At 48.0% G+C, this 14,312-nt stretch overlaps 1 protein-coding gene across 3 annotated transcripts in view; it reads right to left on the bottom strand.

The window, feature by feature from the left end:
* NRP2 (neuropilin 2) overlaps positions 1–14,312 on the bottom strand; it is a 116,424-nt gene that overhangs the window by 41,768 nt on the left and 60,344 nt on the right. For all 3 annotated transcript variants that reach the window (XM_032278519.1, XM_032278521.1, XM_032278520.1), the window contains exons 9-12: positions 12,723–13,072; positions 10,392–10,536; positions 6,435–6,551; positions 3,186–3,326 (exon numbers count right to left, since the gene is read on the bottom strand). In XM_032278519.1, the coding sequence (XP_032134410.1) occupies positions 3,186–3,326; positions 6,435–6,551; positions 10,392–10,536; positions 12,723–13,072 (753 nt within the window). The remainder of the gene's footprint in view (positions 1–3,185; positions 3,327–6,434; positions 6,552–10,391; positions 10,537–12,722; positions 13,073–14,312) is intronic.

A 14,312-nucleotide genomic window follows, 5' to 3' on the forward strand; every position in this document is an offset into this window, starting at 1 on the left:
AAAACAGAAATTCTGAGTGGCTTGAAAGACTATCTTGAAAAACAAAAACAGGAGAATGAAACCAGTGGGTGTCTTACCAGCCTTCGGCAACCCCTGGCCAAAAAGAACAGAACTAATTGCTTACTTGAAAGGAAAAGAAAAAAAAAAAAAAAAAGAAAAAAATATGAGAAAAACAACGAACTCAGAAAACATCCAAGGAATGTAAGTAGTTTCCACGGCCCCGCGGATCACATGGACCATGTCAGGCACTTCGACTAGGATAGTTGCTCTCCAGCCCACCTTTCCCTTCACCCCGATGCCCCCTGTCCTTGATGGAGACACCTCCTTTCTTAAATTTCATTACTTCTGTTTGCCTGTCTCATAAGGGGATAAAGCATATGGCACACGCTCATGAACAGTAGGATGGTCCCCTCTGTGGATGGCAAGTGTGGCACAGAACAGGCTTTTAGGGTTGACTCCGCGGGCGCCAGCCGCTCCGAACCCATTAGCAGTTGCTCTGCCCCCGACCAAGCCAGCTGCCTCCCTTCTCCCCAAACCCCTCAGGGCCTCCCCCACTTTTTTTTCCTAAGAAGAAGAAAGGACCACCGTGAACAGAAAGGGCTTTCTCTCCTCTTTTGCTTAAAGCCCAATATCGAGCTTTGTCAGGAGAAGGAAAAGGGGAAATACAGAGAACGGTTCATAAAATCATCAGAGGAGAGAGGGAAGGGGTCTGGGAACAATATTATGATATTGTTTCCTGGAGGCAGGTTACAAGTGCCACTTTCCCAAACTTCAGGGATTCCTCTGGAATAGGAAAATAATTATTTTCCCTTTCAATATCTTAAGGGAGAAACAACATTAGATTTGACAGTTCCTTATGGCCCTAATTTTCTCTCTGTCCCCATCCATTCAGCCAAAGGTTGGACTTCTGCCCACTTTGTGAGCTTGCTCTGAAAAGCCCTCCCAAACCACAGGGTATAATGAATCAACTGGAAGGAGGACAAAGACTAGAATTCCCAACCAGTAGCAAGGGTCAGCCGTAGGGGCTTTCAGGTGAAGGCCAGGACTGGATGAGGGGGAGGTGGTGGTGAACGGGTGAAGAAACAGAGGTCCAGGCCAGGGTCAAAGGGAGGTCACTTAACTCCCCTAGAACTGTGACTCAGTAATTGGTGGCCTTGTGGCCTGGGTAGGGCTGCCCTCAGACACTCCCAGAGAAAATATGCTTAGAAGAGTACAAGGGACGAGGCCTGCATCATTAGAATGAACCTGAGGACAGACACTGGGTAAGAGCCACCCAAGCTCCCCAGCCTGCAGAGGGCCCAGGCTATATATTCTTTTATTCAAAGCGCCTTTGCTGAGATACATACCACACACACACACACACACACACGCACGCACACACACGCACGCACAGAAACCACAAACACATTCATGCACACACATTAACACTAGAATATGCACACCTACACAGACCCCACAAACCTTCTTTACATTCGAATAAAACATGGGGGTTGGGAACAACCCTGAATTAATTGGATGCAGTCTCAAAGGAGTGGAAATGAAATGAAAAATCCAGGCTGTGTTATAAAAATAAGTATTTTTTCCCAACGTGCAGGAGGCTCATTATATTAATTAAACATTATTGCAGTGAACAGAGAAGGGAGGGTGATGACGGCTGGCCGGGGTAAGTGTTCTCTTCTGTTGCCTGAGGCCATGGTGATCTTCAGATATTAATCTCTCTGAGCACTCAAATGCTGAAGAGATAAACACTTGAAATATGAAAATGTTTTTCTCCAGATCAGGCACTGTGACCCTCCGGGGAAGCAAGTGTGGGCTGTGTCAGGAGGCTCCAAGTGCCCTCCTAGTGTCTGAGGGGACATGCCAGTGCTTGGGGTGGGAAGCAGTTCTAAGGAAGCGTGCAGAAGGGAAGACCGCTTCCCCCTTTTATTTTCTAGCTTTTCCCCATTGAACCCTGTCAAACTCATCTACTAAATTTCCAGAATTCACCCCTCTCTTCTCCAATGCTTACGGAGGTCTCAGGCCCAGGCCAGAGGTACGGAATTCAAAGTCACTGAGTGCTGTGCTGGAACCGAGGTGTACCAGCCTGTGACAGCTTCTTGTCAAATGTTTTGCAAGCCCGTTGTTAAATGTATTCATTAGTAAAAATTACATAAAGCTATAATTCAATACATTGTATTAAAAAATAAAGGTAACAAATCCTCTAAACCCAACACTTCCTAGTTATCTTAGTACATTTTATCAGTACCTATACTTCTGGAGTCATTTCTGTCTACTGTATTTGCATGATGGGAGAAAAACACTATATAATGCCCTATCACTGACTTCTCAACTCCGTCTCCAGTGATGTTGTGTTGGTCACTTAAGTTGAACCATGGTGAGAGTATTTACACTGCTGAAAGTCACAAACATTAAAAAGCAGGTTTTGTTTTCTTTTTTAAATCTCTGAAACGCCTATTGTTAAACATTTACCACCATACTGCTGTCAAAGCCCCTAACAGTGGAGACAGCAGACAACTCTTGCTTCTACCTGTTTAGAAGGGCTAGAGGCAGCCCCTTCTTGTCAGCAGTGCCAGGAAAGGCTTCTGAAACCTGGCTTTCTGAAACTAAAAGGGTGGGCTTAACAATGTATCTAGGACTTTCAGCAATACTCTTCTAGAGGCCAAGTGCCAGGCAGCTCTGCTGGATACTCATGGGCATGGCAGCATTCTGGCCCGTCAACTTGACTTGCTATAGAAGCAATGGCACCCAAAGAGATGTATCAGCCAGGTTCAAGGCCAGTGGTCTCCCAATGAGCCATTTTAGGAACAGTACCCAGCTTGAAGTTGACAAGGAGCTCTGTGATAGTGGCAGTGAGTGCTGGCTATGGGAACAAGAGGACACTGACTCGCTCCATCTCCTAGGGCCCCCCAATTGCCCCTTCTTTCTTTGTCTTCTTTCTTCTATCTTGGCTTCCCCCTGTTCCTCCCAGCTTCCAGGCTGTGCTGTAATTACAGGAGAGGCTGGAAACCACCAACTGGCTATTCTGTGAGGTGACGTCTTGAGCAAAGACTGTGGTGGTTTGTGGGCAAAGAACAGAGGATTTCTCTGCGGTGGGAAGTTATGAGGCTTATGAGGGAATCTGGGGTTGAAGAATGTGGAACAGGCTAGCCTTAACTCTTTCATCTCTTCACTCACGGCTGGCTTACCTGGAAACGTCTGGTCGTTCGGGCTGGAGCTGCTGGCCCAGGTGGTCCGAAGCCACTTGGCATGGTCATACATCCAACCACAGGGCTCCTCGGGGAAATCAAAGTTGCAGTTGAATCCCGAAGGGAGCTGCAAATCTTTGTCTAAAAGGGCAAAAAAATAACCCAAAGGAAGGCAAATGAAGTGGGTTCAGAGAACAGCCACAGTGGTGCTATTTAAATGGCTGGCAAGGCCTGAGTGGAGAGCAGAGAAAGAAGCAGCTTCCTTTGCTTATTCATTTAACTCATCTTGGCGATCGCTGGCTTTCGGGTCAGGCTTTGGTCTCATCCTTCCCAGGCGTGAAAGCCAAGTCTGCCAGTGGTTCCCATAGTAAGCAATTATAAATGAGGCCACCAAATGGCTTCAGGCTCTAATCGGCCTCTTCTGTCCACCTCGGAGAGCGGACAAATGTGAAAATTGCTGTTCCCTAAATGCCAGAGAAGAATGTCTCCCCAGTGCCTTGGTGGAAGGCTGGCTCCCAAAAAAAGTATTATCTCATCTCCTGCCAACCTGGCTCTCAGAGGAGATGGGGTGGCCCATTAGCATCCAGAGAGACTGAAATGCCTGGGAGGTTCTGCCCAGTGAGGAGAAAGTGACCTCAGAAACAAGGAAGGCTTGTTTGCTACGCTTCACCTCTTTGTGATCCGTCTCTATTTCTGAAGACGGGGACAGTTCAGCATCTCCATGGGGAGGTATGCCCGGTGGGAAGTTTGGCATGTTAAGAGCAAATCGAAGGGGCCAGACCAGCCAGCCACTCAGCTCAGCACTGACCAGGAGGAAAAATCATTTCACATCGTGCTGAATCCCTGGAGGCTGCGACCCCAGGGAGGTGGTGAATGCTTTCCCCATGGGAATCTAAGAACTAATGACACAATGGTGTCCTGTCTGCTTTGGTGGTTCACCTGCCTAAGCCTGAAGACAGAACCAAGAGAGTTTCTTCTGAGGTTCCACCCAGCTCCAAAAATCCAGTATGAGCTCATGCCAAGTATGTGACTAAGTGGAGGTGGTGTGGAGGTGGGGAAAGGGGAAATGGGAACCCAAATTTGGATGTTTGTCGGCTGTGGCTGCGGAGACAGCGGAAAAATGCTGGCCAATGCTGGTAGCAGGGAGGAAGTGGGGTCTCTGCCCTTCTCACTTCCCTTCCCAGGGTTCTTAGAGAGGAATTTCCATGGGGAAGGCTCAGAAGGCAGGTTAGGAAGTCTAAAGGGAGCCACAGACTGGTAGAAACAAATTACTCACCATAGGGGTGAGGAGGGCTCACCTCTTGGGGGGCAGGGCACTGCTGGCGTCAGAGGGAGGAGGAAGATTGCCACCAGGCCCTGTGAATGCCTCCCCTTTCCAGGACAGGATATCTAATGTTTGCCCACCCTTGGCCAAAGTCAGCTTGAGTTGAGAGGAAACACATGGAATCTATTACAGAAGCATCAACCTGTGGCTTGGAAAAGCCAGGCCTCGGCCCTTACTATCCCCTTCTCCCAACAATTTCTGAATTTCTATTTTTCCCCTCCAAAAATATGAAGTAATTCAATACAGCATAATTCCTCTGTAATGTTTACATGCATACTCTATCTCAGGAACCAAAGCCTACAAAAAAAATCTTTTGTGAAAAGAGAAGGGAGGAACCATCAAAGAAACCTCAAATGAAACAAACCACCATAAACGGGAAAATCATATTAAAAATAAACTTCTGAAATTCTGCAGCAGAATCTTTAATTTTTCCTTTGATTGTCGTTTAGACAGAACCTCCACTCCAGGTTCCCCAGCAAGCTAACTCTGCAAATCCAGTGTTGTGTCTTAACTCCCCATGCGTTCCACTTTTGCTCTCAAACTATCTGAAGCATGTCTTGGAAGATTCTCCAACTCTCCTTCTTCTCTCCATAAAACAAAAACAAGTTCATTAAAATGTCAGAATTCTGTATTCAACTAACCCTGACCAACAGCGTCCCCCACCCACACAATAATACGAAAGCACAGTCCCAAAAGCATATGAATTAAATTATTGCTTTTTCATTCACATAACTTCAGCATTTATTTCTGGCTTTTCTCCCATTCTTCTTTGTAGCCGTTTTCTGCAGTCCTCCAGCCCATCAGTGCAGTTTCTCTGCCTGTCAAATGGCTGTGCTTGCAGGTCCAGGGAGTCCGCCATCTACCTACCTCTTTATGTCTCCATCACTTCTCTAGTCTCTGCCAATCTTCCCTCATTTTGTTTAATGAACATTTAGTAATGATCACTGATTTACTGTAAGTTGAGGCTATCAAGCTTAACATTCCAGCCAAAATGCCAGGTGTTCCAAAATTTGTGGTTTATTAGAAATGTCCTCTTACTTGGTGACTTTAGCAGTATGATTTAAAATGTGACTTACTTTTGGGTTCTGCCAATTATTGCTTTTATCTAACTTGGATATGCTCCAAAGATAAATGAAAGGAATGTAGATTTCCCGTGTGATGAGACCCATCCAGAAATACAGAGCCCCTGAGTTTTGAGGGAATGGTGGACGATGCCTTTTTACATTTCTGCCTTTGTCTCTCGTGTGCACTCTAGTTACAGAGGATACAATGTGCTTTTTTTTTTTTTTTTTTTTTTTTTTTTACTTTTTTACTTATTTCTTTTCTTTTTCTTCTTTTTTTTTTTTCCATGGGTAAGTGATGCTGCTAAATGCACTATCTCATAGAATCATCACTGTTATACTTTTCAAATTAGTGGCAGCAAAAGACACAGGGAAACACAATTAAGCCACAGTTAACTGCTGAATTAACCCAACTATTGTGCTCCATGGACCAAATCACCCCGATGACCGCCATATCTTCATTTGGCTGTAGCACACAGACACAGCTTCACAGGAAAAACTATCAGAGCTGTTAATTCTAAGGATGAGAATGGTTTTCCTTTAGCAGACAAGCAAGATAGTGAGGCCTCAACAAATGAGACTTTTTAAAGGAGGAAGAGTTCTCTTTGGAGGCATCCTTGTCTCACCTGAGGTCTGGGTTCACACCAGTAGGGCTGTACTGGTTGTTACACTATCTGAATGCTTCTACATTGGTTGTAAATAGCCACTGTCCCAAACCCCTGAGTGTCCCCACCTCTCTTACCCTTTCCCTGAGATTCCACTGGATCTCTGACCCAGGGGACCCCTAGGTCCCTGCCCAGCCACAGGCCAGCTCCCACTCTACCTAGTCCCCACCCATGCCATCTGGATGCAGGATGTGCTTACCATCCTCAAAGCTGCAGTTCTCCCCACAATCCGTGGCCTCCTCCTCGATGGGATAGGGGGTGGTTGTCTCTTCGCTCTTCACGGTGGATCCCAGTGTCTCTACCGTGGGCTTGGAGTCTGTGTAAGGGCAAAGGAAGAGAAGTGAATGCTGTAGCAGCCTGTGTTGCAACCCAGCAGGAGGAAGATGCCAAAAATGAAGCGTGGGCTTTTAGAAAAGGCAAAGAAGAGGCACACATGTGCACAAAGCTCTGCAGCCACATCTGTGTGTTGTGAATGAGGTCGGGGGCATCACCCGAGTAGAATGAGAATGGTCCTGGGTTGCAGAACCAGCAGTGACAGAGGTAGGGACACAAACCCATGTTCTTTACTCCACGGCAGAGGCCTGGAGGCTAGCACAAACTGCCACGTGAGACAATAATGGAGGTGGGTGACAGGCGACGCTGACTCCAAGGAAGGACCAAAGCATACTCTGGTTCATGCTTGCACAAAACTGGATGGACGGGGTTATGGATGGGTTCAGACTCTACATGGTGAAAGTGATTTGGGGCTATGCCTTTAGGTCAGGGTGGCAAATTCAAATGTTTCCTGGATCCAAACACCTCCTGTAAGTGAGGAGAGGAGAGGAGACACAGGTGGTGGGGGCAGGGGAGGGTTGGAGAGAGAGGAAGTGGTGACAGCTGTGATCATGCATGCCTGGTTTAAAGGAGGCCTCCATGACTGGCTCCAGCAGATTGGTTCCTGGAGGCAAGGTGGCCCAGAGTGCCCAGGCCAGGTCTTCCAAATATTTCCTCCTTTCCTTCCCCCAACAAGAAGGCAAAAATCCCTATGTGAAATCTCCAGACTTTAAAAATTGGCAACTTATTAAAAATGTTGTACTAAGAAGCATGCCATGAACCCTGGCTAGGCCAAACCTGGCTGCAGGCAGTGGGCTCTGACCTCAGCTCTAGGTGATTCATTCACCTATTCATTTGCTTATTTGCTCATGCCCATCATTCATCCAGCAACTATGGAGGGAGTGAATGGAGCTATGAGTCAGGCCCTGGGTGGGGTGAAAGGGGTTCTAGAAACCTGTGCTCAAGTCCACGTGTTTTGGGGTGGTGTCTTCATCCCAGAGCTGTCCTTCCACAAGACGACAGTGCCTTGTCCCTCTCATTTCTATAGATGCTCCTTTGCACTATTGTATGTGATTAGGCGCCTTTGTCAGGCACCCTTCAGGATACCATTTAATAAAAGCAGGAGCTGGAGGAAATTGCTAAATACACTGAATAGCTTTTTCACGGTTGACTTCCCACCTTTCTGCTATTAAATACTACGCACATAACCTTTTATACTTCCTGCTGCCGTGTCTGCCTCTTGCTCACAGTAAATAGCAAATAACCTCGAAGTGTCCTAATTTGTAAGTTCAAATTTGTCACTGTGTCATAGAAACTCAATTGTAAAGCAAACTACAGGTTGGGAAGGCAAAACATAATTATTTGAAACACAAACAAACCAACGGACAGGTGAAGCAGCCCTGTGAAATTACTTAGCTGCAGCAGCTTGTCCCAGCCCATTACTTTTCCTGTTATCCTTTGGGATAGGGATGAAGAAGTGAACCAAGGATCAGTGGGAGAAACAGATGGAAATTTGAAAAGCAAACATAGCCACGTGACGTACGGGGAACAGTTTCTGGAAATGTTAGGTAACAAAATGGGTCAGCTGATTGGTGTAGAGAATGTTAAGCCCAGGGGCCAGTGAGGCACCAGAGGGCAGGGCGTGTAAATGAAAGTGGAGGTGCGGCGGGTCCGGAGGCCTCGTGTTTATACTGTTTGTACTCTGTTTGTACTGGGCGCTCCGAGGTAACTGCCCATCAAACAGCAGTGCTCCCCCTGAAATTGAAACCAGATGTCAGAGACTTCAAAGGAAAGGAGGCTGGGCAGAGGGTAACGCTCCTCAACACTGATCTTCCGAGGAATGGCCAGACAGAGCTTTGAAATGAGAAACCTGTCACTGACCATCACCGGTGTAATTTGGGGCAGGTTGAGGTTGGGGAGCAGTGAGGAAAAGAGGTCATTAGCAACTGTCCCGCTGGCCAGACTGGGAGGGCGCGGCATCGAAGGGCAAAGGATGGGGGGAAGAATGAGGTGGACTTCAACCAGCTGAGTGGCCTCTGGCAAGTGGCTTCCACTCTCTGGGGAGCAGATTCCACTCTCCTTGTCTATGAAAGAGGAATTGGCCCAGGTCTGTGATATTTTCCAAACCACGCATCACTCTCATTGTGGGGTTGTAGAATCCATCGAAGAGGTCATGACCAGCATTTAAACATATCGATTATAATATTTTGGAGTGCACTTTCATGGCTAAGATGACCATTGCTTTGGGAACCTTTTGTTTCAGTCACGTGTGCTTATCATAACAGGTTTGCTGGGTGCCTGGCAGTAGTCTAAGCACTTCATATCCATTCATTCATTTAATCCTCATAATGACCCTAGGGCAGATGTAGATAGACAACTGTCTATCTAGTTTTCAGCTGGGATAACCAAGGCGCTGAGAGACTGACTTTTCCGAGGTTATGCAGCCAGCAAATGGCAGGGGCAGGACTTGAACTTGGCAATCTGTCTCCAGAGTCCAAGCACTTACCAATATACCGTACCCGCATGCACAACTGTGTGTGTGTGTTTATAGGTGAAGCAGGTTGTGAAGGAAGTTTATTTTAAATTGTGTATCATGGGCAGAAATGTGTGAAAGCCACTGGCTTAGAAGCTCCTGGATCCCCCACAGCACTGAGGCCAATTCCAGTGCAGTCACAAATGAAGCCAGCCTGTGGGGGAGGTTTTCCACACCTGTGAGAGGACAGGTGACACACATTTAGCAGGCTGCAGGGAACTTTGGCCTCCTCCCCAGGTAATGGGGAGTAAAGTGTCTTCCTACGAAGATGTGTTCGCTGGGGCTGCCTTCAATTCAAAAGTGAGGAGGCTAATTTGGGCCGATTTCCCAGCCCGTGGGCCTCAATGGGGTTTCTCTGCGCTGCCGTAGCCAGCATACAGGCAGCATTTTTCTCCCTAGGAGCCAAAAGGACTTCTTCGACATGCCCTTATTAATCCTTCACACCATTCTGCTGGCTGAGCCCATGACAGGTACGGCACAGACAGGAAAATAGGGATACCTGGGGCCCTGGTGGAAGACGGCAGGGTAGCTCAGGCTGGCGGCTGCTCTGGTGGCCCTGAGCCCCAGTGGCTCCCACGAACTCCTTTTGGCAGGCGTGAGTGAGCACCGAGTAAGAGCTGGTGCCAGCTCTCCTGAGGGAGGAGGGCCGGCGCCCAGAGGAAAGGAAGGTGGGGCGTGACTCAGAAGGGCAGGGCCCTCCCTTGGAAACCAGGAAGGGTGGGCACCCTCAGTGGGCCTCACCCTTATTTGGGAGGATGAGAGGTGTTCCCCGAGGTGTGGGACACCTGGCAGGAATGAGCAGGACCCTGAGAAGGAGTCCTGCCTGCATCAGCTCCCTGCAACAGGGTCCCTCCCGAGCAAATAAATGCCTTTTACAGATGTGGCTCTGAAATGAAAATGAAGTCTCTTAGCCACTGACATCTGGAGTCCAGATTCAGACATAAACCGATTACTTTATTATCATGAGGTTTTTTTTTCATCCCTAAATCAACAGCCACAGCCCTCTGGCCTGAAGAGCTAGGGTCTAATTGAATTTGGGTGGGTGGTGTGTGGTTATGATTTGTTTTTGAGAGACTCGAGTTGGAGAACTGAAATCATTCTTTAAAAATGACAAAGTGCATCCCTTGAGAAACTGTCCTGAGTCCAGAGGCTGTGGTACCCGTGGTCTGAGGCAGGAGAACACAGCAGGGGTCTGCAGGTTTCCAGCTCCTGGGATGGCTGCCCTCTCCACACCCCTCCCAGGGCCTCGTGGGATGCCAGGGTCAGTGGACCATGTGGGTGAGTTGCAAAGAGAAGGAAGTGTAGTCTCACCTGTCCAGTCACAGCCCAGCACCTCCAGTCGCATCCCAATCCCCGCCGGCGACCACCGCTCCGGGTATACCCGCACATACTGCGCCGGGATGGGGTCGAACCTTCGGATGTCAGGGGTGTCGTAGTGCATGTTCCCTTCGAACAGCTGCAGCGAGAGAGGCCACTCAGCCCTCCTGGTGTGGGACCCACTGCCTATCACCTTCCTCCCTTTCCTTCCCCTTCTCCTCTCTGCCCCGTGCCTCCAGCCAGGAAGGCAGCTTCCTGGGTGATTCCTGGTCACTGGGACATTCCAATCCACAGAGGCTTCATTATCAGACCAAGGGTTTTATTCATTTGGCAGATAGTTAGAGACCCAGAACTATGGAAAATAGGGAGTAAACAAAGGTGGCAATTTCCAGGTTGTGTCTTTTACCTGGTGACTGAAATGGAGTATCTGGGAAGAATTTGGCTCCAAATGCATTATCAGCTGACCTTGGCTAGAGAGGGGGTGCAGCTTGGGCAATCTTTGAACTGCTCCAAATTCCTGGTCTACCGAGAAAGGAACTCTCCTTTTTCTAATGTGTGAAAGCCTTGATTGAGGTAGCCCAAGCTGACTGATCATTCCTAACTCACTGAGCGCCTGACAGGAAAATGATCCCTTTCTTTTCTAGGCCTCTGGTCACACATCGATAGTCTTAGACTGTTTCCCAAACCTTTGTTTAGGGAATGCACTCCTGTCAAAAGAAACCTCACATGGAGTCCCAGTACATAAAACTGATGACACGGGGAACAGGGGTTGCTTTGGTGGAGCTGGATGGAGGACCAGCCTAGAGTACACTTGCAGACACTCATCCAGGGGAAGGACAGGAGTAGGGTGGCCAGGTCCTGCGGCTGATTAGCCCCCAGGAATCCTGCAGGACCACTCCAGTTTTCAGGATGCCCTGGGTTCACAATTCTGAACTGGAAGCACTGTCTCGGATAGGGCTGTCTCTGACAATGGCAAAGATCAACTCCTTTCCCAAGAAGAACCAGGCTCAGCTCTCCCTGGGGAAGCCTGTGGTCCAACTTCTGCTCCATCGATGCAAGGTTCCAGTGACCGAGCCCTGAGCTTTCCCAAGCCTCTGGAATTGGGAACTGGGGGTTTACCTCGGCATCACAAAACCTCCAACCCAGCTCTTGCCTCTGTATTCAGAATGGAAACATTTGCTTGGCAAAGGTGGCCAAGAGACAGGCAACACTCCTTTCTTTTTTAGGAACCTCTTCTTTTAAGAAAAACAAGAGGTAACTAGAAATAAGAATCAGAGAGCCTGGCCCGCCAGGAGACAGAGGCATGATGCCTCCTCCCCTTCTGGGACTCTTTGTGTCTATGTTGAAGGCTGGTCTTCACGCTGGTGGCAGGAGGGTAAGCTGTACTAGCCTGAACTTTTGGCTTGGGGTGAGTTTCTCTTGCTTCTCTCTTGCCTCAGTTTGAGAGGCAGGAAAGATCTAAGCAGTCAAAACTAGGAGAATACAAAGGAATGCAGCGACATTCAGAAAAACATCATTATTTTTGGAAGTAAACCTCTAGTTTCTATAGCTTGGCCTCCAGAAACCACATCCCCTTTAGATGTCTGGCCAATTTCAAGGAAACTTTAGCTGAAAGAGTGTATAAAGAGTGTTGAACTTTATACAAAGGCAGTGTTCAGTGGTGGTAAGGCATTTGGACTTTGGAGTCAGACTTCTGATTTCTGAATCGGCTCTACCACAAGTGAACTGTGTGACCCTGGGCATGATGACAAGTGTCAGTTTATCATCGCTAAAATGGGAGTGACAAAAAGATCTACTTTGCACAGATGTTGTGAAGATTAAAAAAAGGGGTCCAGGCCAGGCGTGGTGGCTCATGCCTACAATCCCAGCACTTTGGGAGGCCGAGGCAGGTGGATCACTTAAGGTCAGGAGTTCGAGACCAGCCTGACCAATATAGTTGAACCCCATCTCTGTTAAAAGTACAAAAATTAGTTGGGCGTGGTGGCATAGCCCGTAATCCCAGCTACTCAGGAGGCTGAGACAGGAGAATCACTTGAACCCAAAAGGCAGATGTTGCAGTGAGCTGAGACTGTGCCACTGCACCCCAGCCTGGGTGACAGAGCGAGACTTCATCTCAAAAACAAACAAACAAATAAACGAGAGTCCAAATAAGGTATTTAGCATAGTGTCTGGCACAAAGTAATCTCCCAACTGGTATTTGTTTTATTGGATTTCAGGAGTTGGATGATAACTGTTTAGATGAGACATCAGCATTCTCAACTCCCTGCAGCCCGCTTAGCCTCCTAGTTGAGGGTAAGGTTACAGAGGCCTCCAAGAACAGCCTACCTTTGGCTGCTGGGTCCTGGGGTCCTGAATGTATTCCCAGTCATTGCCGTTTAGGCTGTAGGAGACTTTGAACTTGCGTACAAACGCCCTGGATTCCCCTGCGGTGATGCTGTCTCCTCCGCGGGCTCCCTGGATGATGACACCTTTTACCGTCTTGGGTGTTCCCAGATCTACCTGAAGCCACTCCTCACCCGGCTGGGCCTGAGGGACTCGAGGGAACCAGCCCGAGCGGCTGCTGACCAGGCGGGCTGCACTGGGGCTCCAGAGATAGTCGTGGATGGAAGAGGCAGAGATCTGGGAGTCTGCAATGAGGCCTGAGAGCATTCCCAGCATGTTGGAGCAGGGGGCATCTATAGAGAGGAGAGGAAGATACCAGAGGTCATGGCTGACACTTGCTAACCAGGGACTACTCCCCATAAGGAGGAAGCTGCAAAAGAGCCCAACTGTCAAGTACTAAGTCAGCACTGATTTCTTTGCATGGTGAATGTGTGTAGCACTGTGGTTACGAGCCTGGATTGCAGCTAGACTGCTTTGTTCGTGTTCATGCTGCCACTTACAGTCAGATGACCTTGGGCAAATTATTTAATTGCTCTTTGCCTTAGTTCCCTTAGATCTAACGGGGAGATAATAGAGGTGCCTACCTCTTGGGGGCTGTTGCAAGGATTCTGTTAGTTGCTATCTAATAGCTCACAGGACAGTGCCTGGCATATTTAAGTATCCAGTGGCCATTAACTGTGCTTACAGCTCTAACCAAGGACTCTCAGAATGTATGTCTGCACATCCCTGTGGATGACACTAGTCCCCACTGACCCTCTTAGGGACAGCGAGCACAGGGGAACTCAGCTAAGCATTGAACTATTTCCTAGTGATCTTTTGCCAAGTAGAAGGAAACCTTCCTGGCGTCAGTATCAGCTCTTTACTTCCATATGTGTTATCACTGCTCTTTCCTGCCTTGGATCCTTCCCACACTCTGCTCCCATGACCCAAAATGCTTTTCCCTTCAGTCATCCCCAGACTAACATTCACTTACCCCCAAGCTCAAGCGTCATATCCACAGAAAGGCTGTACCCAGATTTTCAATCCACACTAAATTGGTTTCACTCAGAGCATCCTGCTCTTTTTCATCATATGCTTGTTCTAGTTTATCCAGTACTTGTGTTTGTTTATTATCTATCATGCTCACTAGCCTGAAAGTTCTATGATGTCAGAGACCCCATCTATTTTGTTCCTGTCTCTGTGTCCCATTCCCAGTGTGGGCCTGGCACATCAGATGTGTGGAGCAAATGACTGAGTGGAGAATGTATGAATAAATGATGTCAGGCAAGGCAGGGTCTATAGTCAGTGTGCATTACATCCTTGCAAACTGAGCTATGGATAAAAAAGAGCCAGGTTGTCTCCCTTCTTCAAAATTACTGGTTCTCTCCTTTCAGTCTTCCAGAGAATGAGCTTTACCTAAATCTTTGCTGATTAGCCTGGAACAGCAACAGGAAAGGGACAGAAAATAGTCCCCTAGACAGGATTATTATGAACTGATCCCATTCAAAGAAAACAGGGTCTTTGTGTAAAGGTGCTAAGAGCAGAGAATTTGAA

Source organism: Sapajus apella, unplaced genomic scaffold, assembly GCF_009761245.1.
Source record: "Sapajus apella isolate SASKATOON/1434 unplaced genomic scaffold, GSC_monkey_1.0 scaffold10, whole genome shotgun sequence".
In the NCBI taxonomy this organism is placed as follows: Eukaryota; Metazoa; Chordata; class Mammalia; order Primates; family Cebidae; genus Sapajus; species Sapajus apella.